Below are 18916 nucleotides of genomic sequence, written 5' to 3'. Positions count from 1 at the left end.
TAGCCAATTAAAGTTTAATTAGCAGCTGCCAGAAGTACAATTTGTAATGCAGTGTGTTCAAGACTGACCTTTAGACACCACTTGACCTGCTTGAGCCAGGCAGACCTTCAAGGTATTATGCATAAGTATATGCAACTATAAATTTCAATATCCAAGGACATTCGGAGGGCCTCACAGTCAACGTTCTTGCCTGTAACTGTCGCTGTTTCCCTGCACGGTTTTGTAAATCAATTGTCGCAATGCCTGCAACTGACAGCCGCCAGGGCCATCCAACAAATTGTAAATTCACGAACCTCCACGAAGTGTGTCTATCCGCGTGTTAGTGTGTCTATGTGGGAGGCGGTACTTGTGTGTGTGTGTGTGCTAATTTTTCAGTTAACTTCGCACTCCACAACGAAATAGACGCATACATACAATATGTACATACGTACATACATATATCAACAAATAGTAGTGATGATTTCAGATTAATGCTTCAAGCAAAAAGCAACACAGTGTGTATGTTTGTTGGCACTCGCAAAAGAAAAGATATAATGAAAAAACATAATAAATAGGTGTCATCATTTTTCAAAAGATCCAACAATAAACCAAATACAAAACAAATAATAAAATAAACAAAAAGAATTCTACAATAGTAGTACATACTGCTATCCATCATCAATTATGGTGCGTCCCACTGGGACGTTGTCACAAATAGATAGATGTTAACCATAAAGATAGGCGTACCTTAAACTAAGCGCAAGAAATATGCAAAAGGACTCTGTGCGCTACAACCGTCTCAATATTTGCGGTTAAAGTTTGGCGTGCCCGGATTTAGCACACGACAATAATGCGAACTGGTCACGCAATAGTCCGTTGGGGCAACTTCGGTGTCATCATTGCCGCCAGTCGACATTTGGCGATACTGCTGCTGCTGATTATGTTGGATTTGCTGGTGGTGTGGCTGCTGCTGGTATTGTTGCTGTTGCCGGCGGCGCATCGACATTGGTCATTGACGCTGTTCGGCGCTGCTGATGAAGTCACCGTGTTTTTGTACCTGCAAGTAAATGGTTGCGAATAAGTTGCCTTTATTATGGCCATTACACAACTTACCACATCGGCCACAATAGGCTCCTCTATCTCTAGTCCTTGCAGCGCCTGCTCGCGACTCAAATGCAGCTCATAGGAATCTGTTGGGGTTACAAACACAACCCGATGTTTGCGTGTCTGCAGGACGTTGGCAATCACCAGCTGCATATACACATGAATCGTGAAAAGATGACAGGCAAAATTGTTTTGGTAGCTCACCTTGTGCTTGTATTTGTTGAGGCTATCACGTGCCTTGACGATCAATAGATTTTCATCCGTTTCAAGCTTGAAAGACACCACAAAAGCATGTGGCACCCACAAGCTGGCCAACGGAGCCAACATTTTCGGCACCAATTGCAGTGAAATCGTTGGTGCGCCATCTCCCGATTGCATTTTGTGGGTTGGCTGAAATGGCGGCAGTGGTTTAGCATAGTAATGAATTGAAAAGCCAGCGATGCGTAAACGCTTCGCATACAGATTGTGCCCACTGCACAATGGAGCAACGGATTCGACATCCACACACACACACACACACAAATAAGAAGACTAAACAGACAACCCATGTGTCCTTGTCAATAGGCAACCTGAGCGAAAGGCCAGGGTTGTCTTTTGCGTTGACTGTTCTCATGACGTGGCACCCAGCAAACACACTATGGAACTAAACAACTAATTGAAAGCATAACTCAGACATAATGAGATGGATGATGGAAAAGAAATCTCGTTGCGTACGCGAGTTGCCTTAAAGCTTTAAATATCTCACATACAGCATGTGCACTTAAGTTATGTGCTAGTGCCTCGTGGATGCTACTTGTTGAACATCGCACGTCAACGTTGATTTGCTGCCCACGCTCTAAGCTAGAAGCTCACAGCTGACCAGCTGACCATATTCATTTATTCAGGGCACAAAGTTGGCCAACACACGACGGGCAGAAGGACGCGCATAAGTAGCTGGCACATTGTGAGAATGCTGAGAGAAATGAAAAACATAGCTGCAAAGCATTAAGCTGACAACGAAGACAAGCTAAAAGGCATTGACAATTGTGCAACGCCAACGCCAACGCCGACGTCAACGTCGCGTCGTCACAATCAACATTGCTGCTAATTCAAACTTTAAGCTTTTGAGGCAATAAGTTTTTATGCCCTACACTTCAACCAAATGGCAAAAAAAAGCATATTGACTTTTAAGCACCATCGGATTTGTTATAAACTAATGCTTTGGAGAACATTAAAATAGCCCAAAAGACATGCAAATAATTTGGCGGATATATAATAAAGCCAGTTTATATTCATATATCTTCAGATAAATGCATACTTTTTAAATTATCTAAATTCTTTTCTAAGCTTATTGCATTTGTTACAAAGTTGAAATTTTGATAACAAAATAAAGCAACAAAGCTTTAGCATTAATATATACTTCAAACAGTCAGAAAATTAGCTAGAATATAGAGCGTTAAAACACTTTATATATATATTCTTTTCTAAATTCCGAGATAGTGTAGGGTATCTTCTCGTCGATCAATCGCGACTTGAGCATTTAAATTTGTGATTTCTTTTAAGAATTGCCAGCAGCTGTTGACATTGAATTTGACTTCTCCCATTAACTGTCTCGCTCACTCTCATTGCCCTACAGTTGGGTCATTGTACTTACTAAAACAGTATGAGCTTGTGCTAGTGCGTGTATTTGTATTAGTGCTATATAGTGTTTCGATATTAGGGGATAAATTGGTGTCTTTTTATGCGAGCCTTCATTCGTGCTCGTGTTGAGTCTTTTGGTTTGATTTAAGGATTTCATCACGTCGCTTGCTTTGTTTGCTTATTATGTTCTCTTGATTTTTCTCTGCGTTGCTGGTTGTAGTTTGCATTTATAATTTCTTGTTGGTTTTTTGGCTTGTTCGAATTTACTTTAGGCACGCTTTTTATCGTCCTAAATCCAATATTAAATTTCAGCTTGTTTGCATTTCTTACTTAAATATATTTACCCAAGGAATATTTAAATTGAATTCCTGCCCTTTTCACAGGTTTGCATAGTTTGCAGAATTTATAAAAATGATCTAATTACAGATACAACAGTAAGGAGCTCTGAGGACATGAGAAAAATACATGGTTAGAATTTCGAGTAAATGGAGCAAAGATTTACGAACAACTTTAGATATAAAACTCATCATCACCATCAAGAACAATTTTTGATTGTTGTGGCGAACCAAGAAAACTGGAAAAACGTGCCATCTAGCAATTCAATCAAGCCAACGATTTGTTGCTAACGCCTCACAGTCTACAACCATTGACACTTAGGACACACGACTTAAGCAGGAGGCCGAGTGGAAATGCACGAGCTGAACGGAAATAGAGCGTTGAATGTGCCAACCCGAGAGGCTGAGAGACCGAGAAGCAGAGGCGACAAGTGGAAAACTTTGTGTGTTTACCTGTCATACCATAGTCCAGGTGTGCCCAAGTACACTATGTGAGAGTGTGTGTGTGTGAGTATGAGAGATATGGTAGTGGGGGTAGAAATGACGCGGCGACAAACGCCCCCAGCAAATGAACGTTTGATGTATGTTCTTGAAAGCCTTTTGCCGCTGAGCTCTGAATATATGCACCAGTAAGTCAGCTGACAAGCGACGGGCGAAGGGCGACGGATAACGGGCGATGATATAGAGAACGAGAGCGAGAGTGAGAGAGCGAGAGAAAGACAGAGAAAGGGAGAGTGGCAGGGGGAATTTTGACAAGCTCAGGATGCAACCAGAGCTGCATGAACATGTAAATGAGTCTAGAAGTGAAGTGAAGTGAAAATGAAATGCGGCAAAGCGAATATAGGTTGGCATGGGGACAAAAAACAAGCAAAATTATGCAAATCAAATTAAAGGCATAATGAAAAAGAGCCCTGTTAGTGATGTGGATTTATAGATACCGTAGTATGCCTTGATTACACTTGACGCCTAGAGTGACGAATCATTACATCGTCCGAGCCAATGGATAGAGATTTTGTTCATTGGACTATATAAAAAAATAAAACCAAACTCTCAATTTTGATAACTGACTGTCGACAGTCAAATTTATAGACTGATTATTTAGTTTACGCATCAATAATAAAACTAATTTTAAAGTTATTTAACCGTCTTCATCGCACATGTACGCTTATACATTGGAATTAGTTCATTTTATAAGATAATTCTAGACAAAATGGGATTATATTTGAGTTGCTTAATTTCACATTTCCTCACTTAATGTCTTATTGAACAAACCTTAGTAGACTCTACTCAATGGATTTTGAGAGGCATTTGAGCTGAAGGACTTTGCTCAGCTTGTTAGTAGATAACCAAAGCCTTCCGCTGCTTCCTGTTGCTACCTTCTTCTATAACTCCTCCGCAGACTAACGTCAATTAACGGAAATTATGACAAACTCTGAAGCGGAGATAAGATGAGCCGACGGCGAACGCAGCCGGGCCAAGAGAGGCAATCAACATTGCAAATCGATAAAAAGCAATTTTCAGACAACTTGAACTGGCGACGACGCCAGTCATTGAATGACGACTGCAATCAATTACAAGATTTCCCACAAGACTGCTGCGACGTAAAGGGGAGACGACAAAGCCAGGTCAGGCTCAGCAAACAACCGACATATATACGCATAGAATTGGGGGAGCTGACTCACCATCATATCCTCGGGTATGTAAAAATCCGAGACAGCAGCTGCCAAATATAAAACTGCACGCTCATCGAACGCAGCCAGACACTCGCAGGCTGCGCGTAGCAGCCACATGTAGTCGACCACGCTGGTGAAGTTCACATAGAGAATCATTTGGGTCTCCCTCGCTATTTTGTACTTGGCCAGCACCGGCGCAAAGACATCGACAGAGTCCGGCTTGATGGCTATAGTGGAACTCTGGCTGTTGTCCGCAATATCCAGCATATCGAAGAACTGCTGACCAGTGAAGTGGCGCGTAAAAGGCTCCAATGATTTGTGGCGATGCATAAAGATGACCGCATAGTCGTGATCCAAGAAGTATTCAGCACTCGCGGAACCTCGTGTTCCGGCGCTGAAATTATCCACAAAGCGCACCGTATTATGCTCTAAGGGAACCGTGGTGCCTCCAGACTTTAATAAAAAAAGTGTTAAGAAGTTGTCAGTTGGATTGGGAAGTTGTTGTTGGATGGGAATTTTAGGGATAGATTTACCGTGACGAGGACAATGCGATTCTGTAGCTTATTGTGTCGCTCGCAGAATTCCTTGAGCAACGAGCGATTATCCTCGAAATCTGCTGGCGGCAGATGTGTATTGTAGAAATCCTCCCAGTGCGTCATTCCGTTAGTTCTAATGTCCAGGGATGGGATGGGACAGGGCGCGGGTCCAACGTAGGAAAAGGAAGCACGCAAGGAAGCACAAAAACAATGGCACCGGAAACGATGCTATGCTTTTTACGTTAATTGATATGACAGCGCACAAACACCTATTCACACAGTTACCTCCAGCTACGCACACAGACGAAGCGGGCGGCAAGTTTGGCAAAGTAATAACAGTGGCGGCGACTTTAACAGTGCAATAACAGCAACAAAAATAAGCATAAACTAATGAAATCACAAAGTGGGCTGCATGCTGCGTCGTCTATAACAAAATATACATACGAATAGTCTTCGCACTATTCAAATACACGCAACGCGGCGTCAATGCAGCGACGTTGACAAGCAATTGTGTACTGAGCTAAACCGAAACCAAAACCAAAACCAGCTCGAGACTTTCACTTGCCTTCTTATCAATGAAACTCTGTGCGGCAAGAGTGCGCAATCGCATTCTAACGAAAGCCTTAATTAACTGAACATTGAGAGGAGAGAAGTATACTCTCTCGACCCTGTTGAAGCGCAAAATGGATGGTGACTTGAACGACCAGTCAAACTTGATAAAGGCTAAAAAAAATCCGCAAGTTGAGCAATTCTAATATTCTGTGAACCCACAACACGTTCACGTGCTCTTCACAAAGTTGGGACGAATGTAACAGGAAAAATGCATCTACCTTTGCAGGCATGCGTGATTATGTGTGTGTTCATAAAACTTGCGCTTTTTGCCGGTCATACCAAAGCTCTGCACCTACTTACCCAAAATCAGAGAATTCTACGAGATTTCTAACTCGAATCTGAATGAAAAATTGAGCGCAAGCACCACTAAATTGGGTCCAGGACACGCGCACTCAACTTTGACACAGTTTAACAAACCAAGTACAAGTTCAAAGTGTAAATTATGGACATGAACAGCTGATGTGAGGGTTTTCTGTGAGGAGCTCAACATTTTGGTGAGGAGTAAATCTATTCAATGAACAGCAACTTTAATGCCATTCACAACGAACAATGTAAATTTCATATATTTACAGGCAGCGCTACAATACTTTTGTTAAAGCGTATGGATTTACTTTAAGATTGAATAAATATATAATTTCTAATATACCAAACATGGAATTTTCGACAATGTGACAATTTACTTTTGTTATAAATATACTAAAAAGTACTAAAATTGACTTTTCGGTATTTTTCGAACTTGAAAATAATGTCTCAGATTGGAAAATGCCGTTACCTCGGTTAAAAAAAATAGAATTTTGGAACATATTTTTAAAAATTTTGATGAAGGTGCTCCAGATGTTTAATGAATCAATATTCTATTTATAATTTACAATTCCAGTTCCAGTCCCCTATACAAATAAAGAACATTGTTTTTATGCAAAACATATTTAGAAAAACACTACCAAAGAGGTTTTTACTTTGCAGTTTCAAGGTAAATACATCGGTCCCCAGAACTTGTATTAGTAGTTTATGAAAATAATAAAATATACACATACATATGTAGATAAATTTGTTTATTATAATATATTTTAATTCTTGGCTCTTAGCATTTTGTGCAAAGAGCTTTTATTTAGAACAATATCACAGACACTTATAACTAATTGGCATGTTCAGTTGATCAAGTATTCTAAAATGACCTTTAATATTTGTTTTGATGTGTGACTGTATGTAGTTAATTGAGAATTTGCAATGCACATGAGAGAACATGACAATACACAGGTGTGTGAGTGTAAATTAATTCATATTCGTCATACGCTCAATTAACGGTTTTATCAAGTGCAATTTAAAACAAACTTAAGCGTAACTGAAACTCTGACAACAGATTATGCGACTACGAATGAGTCGTTGTAGTTGTAGGTGCGTAGGGGCTAAGTGTGTGGGGATATACCACCCGATAGTCCGTATCTTCAACGCCCTCCACGTCATCCACATCCCGGTTGACAAGTCTCTCGCGCATGCCATAGCGTTGCCTGTTAAATAATGTTAGCATAAATTAGCACTTTCGAAATTAACTTCAATTATTAACACCATATTAAAATGTCACTCACTCCAAGTGCGATCGCCATATAACCAGTCCAGCATAGAGACAAACCGATACCAGAGCTACCACCACAAGTATAATGCTAAGCAGCATATGGCTTTCACTAATAGCACTTGCATTCACATCCACGGATGTCATCTCAATGTTTTCGGCCACAAAAGTCTCGGGGTCTGGGTTGAACACACCGTGACCCTTAAAGCGCTCCTCTCGTTCCTCGCTGCTGTCACGTTCTGTATCTTCACTCTCATCGTCTCCAGACTCCAGAATTTCCACATCATATTTGTAGTTTCCCGCTAGCACTAGATTGGTTGCAGTGTTTAACTGAAAAATTACATAACATAACATAATTAAGAATTTAATTTTAATATTTATAATTAATAAGAATAAGAACTTTTTCTTGGTTTGTGATTTTATACCGAAATAATTTTAAAAAAAATGTATATATATACTGTTTGCATAATACCCAAGGTAAAAAATTATGCACTAATTTACAATTAATTGAGATCATCTGCATGTAATACATGATATAAGCTATTTGTTATGTATCTGTATATAATGATATTCAATATCCGCGGCACTAGTGCTTATACTTTCTAGCCATATATCGGAATTTCGTTATTGTCGTATAAATCTTAAATGTCAAGCATAAACAACTGCCTTTCATTATAGCAAATTAAATGTCTAAGCCTTAAGTTACAATAGACGGGGAAAGTTTAACGAGTAAATAGTGTTTGATCAAGTTGGATAGCATTCCACACGATGACAAACAAACCTGGCAAGTATTAAAACGTCACAGAATTGCTTAGAATTTAGATTGAGATTTTCATTGCTCCAGCATGAGTCACAATCAATGACGACGAGTCAAATATTGCGGTTAAGGTAAATACGCGGGGCATCCACCAATATAAAAAATCCCTCAATACGCTGGCTTGTTGTCTGTCTGACGATCGAATTGTCAGTTTCAATTATAACCCCATTTTTTGGAATTTCGTGACTAAGACGCTATAATCATTTTTAGCGAGGCCTCTTGTCACTTGTCTTTAATTTTATGCAAATGTTGCGTGTGTTTGGGCCTCAAACTCGTAAGGCAAACAACGCACGTGTCTTTCTTATGGTTCTTGCATTTAATCAAAGTGAAAATAAATACAAATTTCCGGTTCTGTTTATAAATAAAAATGCCCCAACTGCATAGCCATCGTCTCGTATTTCATTTTCGGACCCTTTTATACATATGTACTTGTATGTATGTGTGTGTGTATGTACATATGTATGTATATGCATTATGTATAAAATTTAAGGTGGAATGCGTCATTGATTTTGGGTGACAACCGAGTTTTGTTAAGATTTTCTCTGTTTCTCTTGAAATGATTTGCTTACCTCTTCACCAGCAGTGACAGCTGTTTTATTTTTGGGTCCCTGGCCACTCGGAAGACTTGGCACTGCATCAGCGTTGCTTAACTCCTCTTTCAAAGACTTGGCATGGGCTATAAAAAAACAACAACAACAAACGCAAATATGAGGATCATGACTTCAAATTTTGCTGCTTTTCAAATACGTCTTCCTGTTAACTAATGTGTTTATCTATATAATTAATTTACTGATGACTGAATTATTTGATCAATTTTGCGGCGTTAATAAACCTCACACCTTTATTTAGTGGGTCAGTCAAATGTTTACCCTTCCCCAAAATTACGAAACTCTCAACAAGATACATTCCCAGCTGCTTATCAGAAGCTATCATTTTTATTTTTTAAGGCCACTTGACAGCAAACAAATCAGCTAAATGTGTGGAAACGACAAAATCAACCAGGCAAGCTTAAAGCCTAAAACAACAAACAAGACTATTACTCACACTTGCATACTGCTCACATACAAAGTCGCAAATAAAACTCGCCAGTAATGCGCAAAAATTAAGTTTTTTTTTTTTTTTTTTTGCAAAAATTCCATTCTTTGTTTAAAGTTTCCCTAAAAAAGTGTCATTTATTTTCGTAGAAATTATGTTGTTTGCATTCATTATCAATCTTGTACCTTTCAATTTACTTAAAAAATCTATTTTGCTATCAACGTTATTGCCATGCGTTATCACTTGCAATTCCTTATCAAACCTAAATTGGAGTAACTTTAGAAGAAAATTGATATAGCTACCATACTTGGACATATACTGTACAAACACAATATTGTTCAATTTGGCGAATCCCTTATTCCACAAAGCAGACCTTGAAGAGTCGATTTATAGTTTTATGACCCCTCTTCTTATGGTTGTTTGCATTCTAAAAACCGTTATTTATACGCTATAAACTTGTCTTTCGCAGTGGCTTCGGACTCAAGCCAGGCCGAGGCACTTAACGCTTAAGTCAACAGTTGAGGCAAAGGGTAACTCTACATGACCATCAGTTCGTCCAACAGTGTCATTGCTGGCTTTTTGTTGTCTTGCCTCGCTTCAGTTCAGTCTGCATTGAAAACTAGTTTTCAATGTTCGCGTCAAGCCCCAATTTAAAACTGAGACGCTGTATCTCCTTTAGTCAATTAAGTAGTCAATTCCTCTTGGATTGTACTTATACATAGAGACTCATATGAGCACTTGAATATACTTACAGAAAACAGAGAGCAGCACCAAAATTAACAGACAACAGAATGATAAACTTTTATGGACACGCATTTTGATTTTATTTTGCAGCACACTTTTTACCATCAACAGTGTATTAATTCGCTTATCACCCGCACGTAAATTCAATATACTCAGCTCTGTCGTTAGCTACAATTTTAGCCAGGTGAGTAAGTGTTGGAATAACCACTCTCTCAAATGAATTTATGTATAAAGCACTTTATGAGTAAACCAACACGTTGAAGTCCGAGAAGTTCACGACGTGTGCGTTTCGATCGAGTTGTGTTTTAAGACTGAGCAAAAACTCTCTTAGCGAGCAATGATAAAGCTTTTGCAGCACAGAGAGCGTGCGTCAAGTTCAAAGTTAAATCCCAGTTGAGAGTGAGTAAAATTAAGAGACATACTTTACTCTCTGGATATCTTAACCGGTTCAACGTCGTTTATACCGACTATAAATTGATTCAGTGCATGAACCAGTAGTAACATATAAACTACAATTATTTGACATTGCGATTTCATACATTTTTTGTACATTTTTATTTGTTGCAAGACTATTAACGTGTAGCAACATTTTACGTTCTGGTTTTACAAATTTATTGTGTGGCTGTTTTGTGAATGTGGCTTCTTCGTTTGTTTTAGCTTTTCGATACACTGAATTTATGTTCAGAACCGAGATAGTGGTTAGACAATTTTTATATATAATGTATATACAAATAGTTTAAAATACGTAACAAATCTTCTATACTCAACAATTTGACTTAAAAATTACTAAATTGCTTTCACTTTTAGCTTTAACGTTTTAAATTTTGGGCCATACACTTTCGGTTCGGTATTCGAGCGCCGCCAGCCACACTGCACACTGAGGTCCGGCCCAATCTATCAGGATCTTATACAGCAGATAACTAGATAATTTAAAATATACAACGAATATAACAGCCCGAATGGGCGGTCAGTCAGGGTGAATTGTGGCTGACGATGACCGATGACTGACGAGGTCCGCCAGAGTCGCATGGTCAGGTCTATTAGCAAGCAAGCAACCAAGCCAGTAATCTGCTGAAACACAGATGAGAAGAGAAGCCGATCAGCAGCTCTGGCTCGGCAAGCTTGCAAAATAAAAGCAGAACATGCCAGCGACTTCTGTCTTTCTAAGTGGGGTTGGTTATGGTTATAAGAGCGAAACTTGTGCACGTATCTAAAACCTACTTCTACGGTTAAGTAGTGTTTGTTCTGTCGAGAGTCTGTCTAGTGTCTGGGGGGCAGGGGATTTATGAGAAACTTAGAAACTGCTTACGAGGTAAATAGGCGCACTGCGCATGCTACTAAACAAACTGCTCCTGACTGTTTGCCGACAGTTCCATAAGCCGCCAAGCAGCCTTGGGATTGAGCTCATTCCGATCGCGGCAAAGCACCCAAACGTAGTGGACACGCATCACTTTCTCAGGGTGGCCTTCGACAACTTGAGCCTTCTGGTCGCGCACACACATTATTTGCTGCGCTTGGAACGTAATAATTAGCACTGGGCCCTGCTCCATGACTTTGCCCATGGCGAGCTCAATGTTCTCAATGTCCAGGATTTTCGAGTCCAGATACAGGCCAGACTTTTTCGCTTGTGTTATAGGTGTAGCAATTATGTTGTACGTGCTCTCGAAGCACCAATCCTTAAGGATCTCAAGATCACCGCGTACAATGGCCTCTAGAACATTGGGTATGATATCCTTTTCGCAGTCATGCAAAAACTGTTTCTGATCAAAGTTTGGATCGATTTTAACCAGTTCAGTCATCGTCTCAGACAGTTCGGTCTTTGAGAATAAACCTCCCATTACATCAGAGACCTTGTCAGTAAGTAGACGGGAGGCTCTGATGACAGGATTTTCAGATTCATCGTACTTAACTTTCCAGTCGAGAACTTTGTTCACATAGGTGTTATTGTTCTTAAAGTTCTCCCAAGACTGGTAGAATTTTGAATCCTTGTGAAGTTCCAATCCTGCAAATTAAATAATTCGTTATTTTTTTTTTAACCTAATTGAATGTAGCTAGTGAACCTGTTGCTTCCGTATTTGCTTCTACAACACGAGAACTGTCTGCCATATCGATTTGGACACGTTTCCGCAACTGAACCGGCGATCTATAGACACGACTCTCTATACTCGTCTCGTTCATTTCCTTTTTGATCATTTTTGTCGTATCCGAAATAGCTTGAAAGGCGCCGGATTGTCCCAGTTTACCGCTCGTATCTGTTATCGTATCACTGACGCCTTTCGCAGTTTTCGAAAGCTCTTCGGAAACCTTTTTGGCCAAATCAGATTTGGAAGCATCATCAATGACATCGCCAACTTTCTCCTTGATTGCGCCCAGTTGCTCTTTCAATATGCTAGATGATTTTTGAGCCTCCGACTCGACGATGTTAAACTTTTGCCGGGCTGACTTAAGGGCATCCGATTGTTCCAGTTTCTGGGCTTCTTCGCGAAACTTTTTGATGCTGTCCTTCATCTCCTTGTTTTTATCCATTTCGGTGCGCACATTATCAATGAATTGCGAGAAGAAACCGGGCCGGCGTCCAGGGGCACTGTAGAGGCGTTGCTATCAAGGGGAAAGCACTTTGAATAATTCTGATACTAGTATAAATGTAGATATGTAGGTGTGTATAACTCACCGGCTGTTGCTGAAGATTATATGATGCCAATTGATACGTAATGTAACAGGCGCGCTCACGCGCTATAGCCGACAGCTTATACTGCAACGGGAAGAGGATTTAAACGCAAAAGATTAGCTGGACTTGCTTCCAAAAGCATAGTTTTAACCTCGAAACGGTCACATGTGAAGTGCAGGCTATTTTATAGGTAGTTCTGCTCAATGCGTTAGCCCAAAATGTATGAACCTACCATGGTAAAAGGTTTTGCAACTAAGTACGATTTTCGTCGGACTTTTGCTCTGTGAATAATGCGTTAAAAACTAACGACAATACTTCGAAATTTATGTAATTCGCACCCTGAAACACGCACGTATAAGAATCTCAACATCAGCTGTTTATCGGCAATCAGTGTTGGCAAACGATGGCAGAACAGTACGTAGTATTGCGCAACGCAATTTGAATGGACAACGATGGCTGCTTAGCGCAATTCAATCAATTCGAATTGTGAATTGAATAGATTTTTGTAATGTATGCAATTTGTGGTGTACTTATTGTATGATGGTCGATGTAGTCGCCACAACTGTATTTAGAGGATATATTTAGAATTAATAATATAGTGATAAGAAAGTCTGAGCTGCTATGTTGATTTTGTTTTTGGTGCGCATACACTTCAATTTTGTTTTTTTTTGTAGTTAAGAATGCAACCATCTGGCAACTCTTAAGAGCGTGTCGCGCAGTTGCAAACCGTTACTTGGGCTTCCAGGAATTCAGCTATAAGAACGATTGTATGTATTCGGATTTCGTTTATTTGCTTTTGTAACTGGCGCCAGTGTCTATCCTTTGGGCTTTGACAAATTGATCGCGCCAATTTTTTTGCACAAGTGAATTGAAGTAAATACACGAACAACGTAAATCAAAAGAAGTAGCGCATATAAATACTTCAAATAATTCGATTTACGCAAAACTTCATACATATTGTGTAAATTTATGCCAAAGTTTGTGCACAACGAAACGAAAAGAGCAATAACGGCATTTGGCACTTTTGACATTCCAATAACAATTATTTTTGGCAATCGTCATGTTCCGTAGTAATAGCGTCAGCAGCAGCAGCCTGGAAGGCATTGGACCAATTGTTAGTGAACGCCATTGTTAATTTTATTAATATTTCCAAACTATACGAATTTCTCTGATTTTGTGGTTTGATTTCGCGTACAGGATAATTTTTCAGCCTTTCATGGTCTGGCGGGACTCAATATGTACCTGGATACAACCACACAAAGCTTATCGCCACCCGTCTCATCGGCGACACTGAGTCCACCAAACACGCCATTGACTTCAGATCCAACTGCGATGTCATCGACTCAGTTTCCTCTCCTGTCGGACAACAACAATGCAAACAAGCTTAACATGGAGGCTGCCAGCACACTGTTGCTTCAGCGGCAGTATCAATATCATTTGCTGCTACAACAGCAACAACAACAACTTGCCTTGGCTCAACATCAGTTGGCTTTGGCCGCTTCGGCAGCTGCTGCAAATCATCATCAGAAGGATGAGATAGCGCATTCCCTAAAAATGTTTGCACTTCTTACAGCTTGCAATGCAGGTGAGTAAGCGGGACGGTTAGAGACACTTCGCATATTTCTGTACAGTCATCATTACGAAATTGCAACTTACGATTTGAAGGCTAGCTTGGCCAATCGATAACTTCTTTAGTGATCGATATACATATGTATATATTTTTTATGTTTTATTGTCTACAGATAATGGCACTGGATCTATACAGGATGCAATGCAGGAATTTGCTGCCAACGGCTTTGCGAGCGATGAGAGCAATCCGTATCCGTATAGTAATCCAAGCTCAGTCTCTATGCCAGCACCATCGCCATTGCCAGCACAACAGTTTACCATTTCCGCTGGTAATTCGATGGCAGCAGCAGCAGCTCCAGTACAGCCGTCCTTGGCTGCTGTCCACTGGATGAGTCTCAACAACTATAGAGAACAGTTAAATAATATGTGGCGCAATATGTCTATGTCCTACATACCGAATGTGACAAACAATGCTGGACAAACTATGACTACCACCAGTCAAAAGTGTGCAGCGGGTTTACCTCTGCCACCGGATCAAAATGTTGTGCATAATAATTTTGCAAATAATAAGGTGAACAAGCGCTACGTTAATGCGAAGGCCAAGGACTCGGTAAGATTTTTACCTGAAGCTACGATAGTGTCATTTACAATCTCGCCTTATTTCTGAAGGTCTCCCGACACTGTGTTTTCTGTGAGAACAATAATGAACCCGAGGCTTTGGTCAACAGCCACTCAGTGCGCGACACATTCGGACGTGTGTTGTGCCCCAAGCTGAGGACCTATGTGTGCCCAATTTGCGGAGCTTCGGGCGACTCGGCACACACCATAAAATACTGCCCTAAGAAACCCATCGTCACAATGGAGGATGCCATTAAGGCAGAATCATTTCGACTGGCTAAAAGCAACTACTACAAGCAGCAAATGAAGGTTTAAAAATGTGTCAGAAACTCTGGCAGTTTCTCGCAAGCATATATATGAATATATATGCGCAATCGTCTAAGAAACCACAATTTATCTAGTTTATCATAAGCTGCAATCACTTAGCGCCTGGGGCGCGTATTCGTTATATGGAAAATATTTTTTTTTTTAAATCTTAAATTAGTAGTTTCCATAATGCTAACTAATTCGATATTTTAACTTCGAATATCGTTTACACAATCGTGTAGTTCTATAGCATTTAATACTTACAATATCGTAACATTTGTAAAATCGCATCGTTCGATGAATACGTCTTAATACTGGCTTTTTGTTTTCTGCCAGCATATTTGCAAAATTGGTCTAGTAATTTTGAAAGAAATCAATCTTGAATTTCGATGCCAATAGTTTAACGTTTAATTTGAATATTTGATACAGAAAAAAAATGAATATTTTCGTTGGCAACGTTTTCACAGTATAAGTTTTTAAAATTGTTGACACATATTTGATTAACAAAGCATTTTTTTATATATGTTCTTTTTTAATTTTGTTAAAAATGGTAAAATGTATATACGAGTTTATATATATTTATTAGTTCATTTCATCAAAGCGTACAAAAATCAACCTCGTATTTAATTGAATAGATAAAGATATATATTTTTTTATAAAAGTGCCAAAGAACATAGTAAATGTTCACGATAATTATAAATTCATATAAGTTGAAGTTGAAATTACATGTAAAAAACTCTCGAATAAAGTTTTTTTGTAAATTTACAGTTTTCGTTTACATATTTTGAATGTCTTTAATCCTCATTAACCTTCTCAAACATTGCTAGGAAGATGCCGTCAGTAAGGTCCTGATCCGGAAGGCAGTACAAACAGTTTTTACCGATTTTAACGTACTCTTTGTCACCAACATTTGTCCACTTGTTGCGCAGGGCTTTCTTGCAATTGAGTAGCTTAAATGAAGGATTTAATTGGAGACAACGCTGAACCACTTGCTCATTCTCCTCCTTCCAAAGCGAGCACGTACAATAAACAATACGCTTAACATTGGGAAAAGCACTCATTGCATGGCTCAGGATTTTAATTTGTAATCCGGCGAGCTTGAACAGACGTTTGTCATCCTTCTGTTCCTCACAAACTTTAAAACGATTTTGCATTCCGTTGCCCGAGCAGCTGGGATCCACAAGAATATATTCGACATCTGGACACTGCTCAGGACCTAAAAATGCTCTTTATTTAGTCATTCTCTATAGTGTATAATGTGTACAACTTACCAATGGTAAGAGCATCTGCAAGTATAGGGTTAACTATCTTACAGCCAGCTAGCTCTGTTATATCGCAAAGAGCTTTAAAGCGGTCTTTGGATTGCTCAACGGCATAGATGCGACCCTGGTTCTTCATTACATTGGAAATATGCAATGTTTTCATGCCTGGAGCGGCGCACATGTCCAACACAGTGGCCCCAGATGGTGGTGCTAGCAGTTCAGCAGCCAAACATGTGGCCTTGTTTTGCAATATAAACATTTTGCTCTTAACTAGATCATGACAAGCCCAGTAGTGGCTAGTTTTATGATGGAATATTAACACCCCCTCCACGTTGAGGTCCATCATGAATTCATTCTCTTCCAGTGTGCGTATAGCAGCTAAGAAATCAGCATATGAAATATCGGAATCAAATTCCTTGCGCCTCCACTCGTTGCGTGCCAAATACTCCAGGGCTTCGGGCACGCTGTGCAGATTTGTATTGATGCGTACATAGCGTGGATTGAGTTCTGTGTTTTAATTGAAATACGAGTATTAAGAATCTTCTGTGTGTGGTTTTATTACATTTGTTAAACTCTATATATATATTTCTTGCTCCTACATGCAGAGCAGAAGGATCTTTTCTTAATCGCTTCTTTTAATAGAAATACAAAACGATTGTTGCGAATCTTTCGTTTGTATTTATTACATTTGGTAAAATCTACTGATCTTTCTTACTTTCCTGATTTTCTTCAACGGGCAGAGGTGGAGGATCTTTTTCACGAATGGCCTTGAGCACATACATAGCTACAATGGCATTGACAACCAGTACAGCTGTCAACACGGAGTAGCAGTTCTTTTGAAATGTGTCAAGGTCGGGAAACGATTCATCCAGCCAGTTCCGCACTCCATAAAAGCCCAGAAAAGGCAGCGTAAACATGAGAACACTATATGCAAATAGCCATAAAAATACCTCTACACTCTTGTCTATAGATTGCTCTTCCACTGCAGGCGGATTCGATACTTGCAAACCATCTGGCTCTGGCTTTACTTGTTGCTCGTTTGGGGGCAATGTCTTAGTCTGACTTTTAGTTTTCTTACCCATGCTCTCTTAATATTCAAGTTAACACTAATACTGTTACAGATACTAATACAGATACAGATTGAGTGGACCTGCCTTTCTTCTGGAATCCGGTGCCACTTATCGCCTGCTGTAGTCGCTCTTTAAAGGTGCGTACTGTTTGCACTGGTCTGCTGTCCCCGTTCAGCAGTCCGCGTCCAAAAATCAATTCTGTAACTAGCACTTTGGCCAGAATGGAGTCCAGCTTGGGGTTTTCTTTCAGCAATCCCGATTCTTCAATAGCTCTATCAACTGCGCCTCTGTTCTCGCTATAAATCCTTAGCACCGCGTGTAAGCTGCCGATACGCTATGATTATGTGGGAAAACACGGGTAGTTTTTCTAAATTGTAATTTAAAATAATTGTTTGATTGCGTACCGCATGCTTTTCCTCAAATATGAGCGACTTTATTGATTTTTGTTTCTCAAGAGCTGTTCTCAAGATTTTAGCTGCAACTTTATATTGTGTAGGCACTTTCACAGAATGATTGAATTTACTCATGTTGTATATCACGTGTGTATATTAGAGATGGTAGTAGTGTTGGATTGCTCAATGAGTGTCCGAACTAGAACAAGTTGTGTTCGCTGAACATGTTCTCTGTGTATTGCTCACTGGTTCAATTCAAATGAGCAATCATATGTTTTATTTTGGTACATAGTCAAAATTATTAAAATTTATACATTTATATAAATTTTATATATTTTATTATATTAAAAATATATCAATAAAATGAGCAAAATATTATTGATTTTTTATAATTTATTACAGCCGAATCATATGTGATGAAAAAATGATTCTGAAAAGGTGGCCGTATTTTGGTAAATTTATTGAAAAAAAGTGCTGATCTTTAAAATCAACGAAATTGCAATAAAATGTGCTTGGGATATTGTCGCCATAGAAATAGGCAATTGCATTTATTTAAATGGCAAATGTTTGAGTGGCGTGCTCATACATTTCTGGTTTTCACCATTTCCGTGCCAAGTTTAATGTCGTTGGTAAAACGGTCACTCTAAAAATTGTGGAACTTGCGAAAAATATTCCATTTATTATTTAAAGTTTTTTTGTTTTTAGTGCCTTCAATGTTCTTCTTCCTGGGTACATAGGATATAATTTATATCATAAAAACATGGTAGTAATTGTTGTGGTGTGACCATACGCAATTTGTCTTAAAACGTTCATTTTAATGATGATGGTATATCCCAAAATAAAGAGAATGCTACTTGGTTACACTTCCCCCGTATATAATCAAACTTACGAGAATATGGGCGCCTAATTTCAAAAGGTTTCTAAATAATTGTAATCATCATAAAAATCTTTTCGGTAGAATTAGTATAAAAACAAATGTAAATTTGGTGAGTTGTCATAAAAGGAA

At 39.2% G+C, this 18916-nt stretch overlaps 7 protein-coding genes across 9 annotated transcripts; 1 reads left to right on the top strand and 6 right to left on the bottom strand.

Annotated features, from left to right (window-relative positions):
• Positions 1-778: 778 nt before the first annotated feature.
• On the bottom strand, positions 779-985 carry LOC127566209 (cAMP-specific 3',5'-cAMP phosphodiesterase 4-like). Its single transcript, XM_052008120.1, has one exon. The coding sequence runs from the start codon at positions 983-985 to the stop codon at positions 779-781; it is 207 nt and encodes a 68-aa protein (XP_051864080.1).
• Positions 888-6298, bottom strand: LOC117575115 (phosphopantothenate--cysteine ligase). Its single transcript, XM_034259214.2, has 6 exons — positions 6160-6298; positions 5245-5475; positions 4721-5164; positions 1288-1473; positions 1093-1230; positions 888-1036 (listed from the first exon to the last, which is right to left on the bottom strand). Exons 2-6 carry the CDS (start codon positions 5368-5370, stop codon positions 989-991), a joined length of 942 nt encoding a protein of 313 aa, XP_034115105.1. The 5' UTR covers positions 5371-5475; positions 6160-6298; the 3' UTR covers positions 888-988.
• A 598-nt stretch (positions 6299-6896) lies between these two features.
• On the bottom strand, positions 6897-15535 carry LOC117573638 (uncharacterized). 2 transcript variants are annotated; one of them, XM_034256948.2, is made up of 4 exons: positions 15451-15535; positions 8816-8922; positions 7446-7759; positions 6897-7367 (listed from the first exon to the last, which is right to left on the bottom strand). In XM_034256948.2, the coding sequence occupies exons 1-4, from the start codon at positions 15461-15463 to the stop codon at positions 7229-7231; spliced, it is 573 nt and encodes a 190-aa protein (XP_034112839.1). In that variant the 5' UTR covers positions 15464-15535; the 3' UTR covers positions 6897-7228. The 2 variants fall into 2 exon arrangements, with proteins under 2 accessions (XP_034112839.1, XP_034112837.1); XM_034256946.2 differs by lacking the exon at positions 15451-15535 and adding an exon at positions 10034-10451.
• LOC117573634 (mitochondrial import inner membrane translocase subunit TIM44) lies at positions 10541-15596 on the bottom strand. Of its 2 annotated transcripts, XM_034256942.2 has the most exons (5): positions 13032-13261; positions 12926-12974; positions 12697-12777; positions 12086-12623; positions 10541-12027 (listed from the first exon to the last, which is right to left on the bottom strand). In XM_034256942.2, the coding sequence occupies exons 1-5, from the start codon at positions 13061-13063 to the stop codon at positions 11363-11365; spliced, it is 1365 nt and encodes a 454-aa protein (XP_034112833.1). In that variant the 5' UTR covers positions 13064-13261; the 3' UTR covers positions 10541-11362. The 2 variants fall into 2 exon arrangements, with proteins under 2 accessions (XP_034112833.1, XP_034112834.1); XM_034256943.2 differs by lacking the exons at positions 12926-12974; positions 13032-13261 and adding an exon at positions 15451-15596.
• LOC117573637 (protein nanos) lies at positions 13499-15453 on the top strand. The gene is made up of 4 exons (XM_034256945.2): positions 13499-13807; positions 13891-14278; positions 14436-14872; positions 14932-15453. Exons 1-4 carry the CDS (start codon positions 13754-13756, stop codon positions 15193-15195), a joined length of 1143 nt encoding a protein of 380 aa, XP_034112836.1. The 5' UTR covers positions 13499-13753; the 3' UTR covers positions 15196-15453.
• LOC117573636 (28S rRNA (cytosine-C(5))-methyltransferase) lies at positions 14488-18094 on the bottom strand. The gene is made up of 5 exons (XM_034256944.2): positions 17923-18094; positions 17603-17852; positions 16458-16955; positions 15451-16402; positions 14488-14664 (listed from the first exon to the last, which is right to left on the bottom strand). The coding sequence occupies exons 1-4, from the start codon at positions 18043-18045 to the stop codon at positions 15981-15983; spliced, it is 1293 nt and encodes a 430-aa protein (XP_034112835.1). The 5' UTR covers positions 18046-18094; the 3' UTR covers positions 14488-14664; positions 15451-15980.
• On the bottom strand, positions 16981-17604 carry LOC117573639 (uncharacterized). Its single transcript, XM_034256949.2, has one exon. It carries the CDS (start codon positions 17528-17530, stop codon positions 17147-17149), a length of 384 nt encoding a protein of 127 aa, XP_034112840.1. The 5' UTR covers positions 17531-17604; the 3' UTR covers positions 16981-17146.
• Positions 18095-18916: the final 822 nt, after the last annotated feature.

The sequence above is a fragment of the Drosophila albomicans genome, chromosome 2R, assembly GCF_009650485.2.
Source record: "Drosophila albomicans strain 15112-1751.03 chromosome 2R, ASM965048v2, whole genome shotgun sequence".
Classification (NCBI taxonomy): Eukaryota; Metazoa; Arthropoda; class Insecta; order Diptera; family Drosophilidae; genus Drosophila; species Drosophila albomicans.
The sequence above is the reverse complement of the archived record's forward strand: the minus strand, read 5'-3'. Positions and strand labels throughout refer to the sequence as shown.

Excerpts from the sequence above, each read along its gene's own strand:
- LOC127566209 (XM_052008120.1), bottom strand. The coding sequence starts at position 985 with ATGTCGATGCGCCGCCGGCAACAGCAACAATACCAGCAGCAGCCACAC.
- LOC117575115 (XM_034259214.2), bottom strand. The coding sequence starts at position 5,370 with ATGACGCACTGGGAGGATTTCTACAATACACATCTGCCGCCAGCAGAT. Across the intron at positions 5,165-5,244 it reads ATCGCATTGTCCTCGTCACG|TCTGGAGGCACCACGGTTCC; the intron begins GTAAATCTATCC and ends TTTTTATTAAAG. Across the intron at positions 1,474-4,720 it reads ACATACCCGAGGATATGATG|CCAACCCACAAAATGCAATC; the intron begins GTGAGTCAGCTC and ends CCGCCATTTCAG.
- LOC117573638 (XM_034256946.2), bottom strand. The coding sequence starts at position 10,130 with ATGGTAAAAAGTGTGCTGCAAAATAAAATCAAAATGCGTGTCCATAAA. Across the intron at positions 8,923-10,033 it reads GGTGCTGCTCTCTGTTTTCT|CCCATGCCAAGTCTTTGAAA; the intron begins GTAAGTATATTC and ends GTTTTTTTATAG. Across the intron at positions 7,368-7,445 it reads ATATGGCGATCGCACTTGGA|GCAACGCTATGGCATGCGCG; the intron begins GTGAGTGACATT and ends ATTATTTAACAG.
- LOC117573634 (XM_034256942.2), bottom strand. The coding sequence starts at position 13,063 with ATGTTGAGATTCTTATACGTGCGTGTTTCAGG. Across the intron at positions 12,975-13,031 it reads TTATACGTGCGTGTTTCAGG|AGCAAAAGTCCGACGAAAAT; the intron begins GTGCGAATTACA and ends CATTATTCACAG. Across the intron at positions 12,028-12,085 it reads AGCAAATACGGAAGCAACAG|GATTGGAACTTCACAAGGAT; the intron begins GTTCACTAGCTA and ends TTTAATTTGCAG.
- LOC117573637 (XM_034256945.2), top strand. The coding sequence starts at position 13,754 with ATGTTCCGTAGTAATAGCGTCAGCAGCAGCAGCCTGGAAGGCATTGGA. Across the intron at positions 14,279-14,435 it reads TCTTACAGCTTGCAATGCAG|ATAATGGCACTGGATCTATA; the intron begins GTGAGTAAGCGG and ends TATTGTCTACAG. Across the intron at positions 14,873-14,931 it reads ATGCGAAGGCCAAGGACTCG|GTCTCCCGACACTGTGTTTT; the intron begins GTAAGATTTTTA and ends TTATTTCTGAAG.
- LOC117573639 (XM_034256949.2), bottom strand. The coding sequence starts at position 17,530 with ATGGGTAAGAAAACTAAAAGTCAGACTAAGACATTGCCCCCAAACGAG.
- LOC117573636 (XM_034256944.2), bottom strand. The coding sequence starts at position 18,045 with ATGAGTAAATTCAATCATTCTGTGAAAGTGCCTACACAATATAAAGTT. Across the intron at positions 17,853-17,922 it reads TATTTGAGGAAAAGCATGCG|CGTATCGGCAGCTTACACGC; the intron begins GTACGCAATCAA and ends ACATAATCATAG. Across the intron at positions 16,403-16,457 it reads TGCAGATGCTCTTACCATTG|GTCCTGAGCAGTGTCCAGAT; the intron begins GTAAGTTGTACA and ends GAGCATTTTTAG.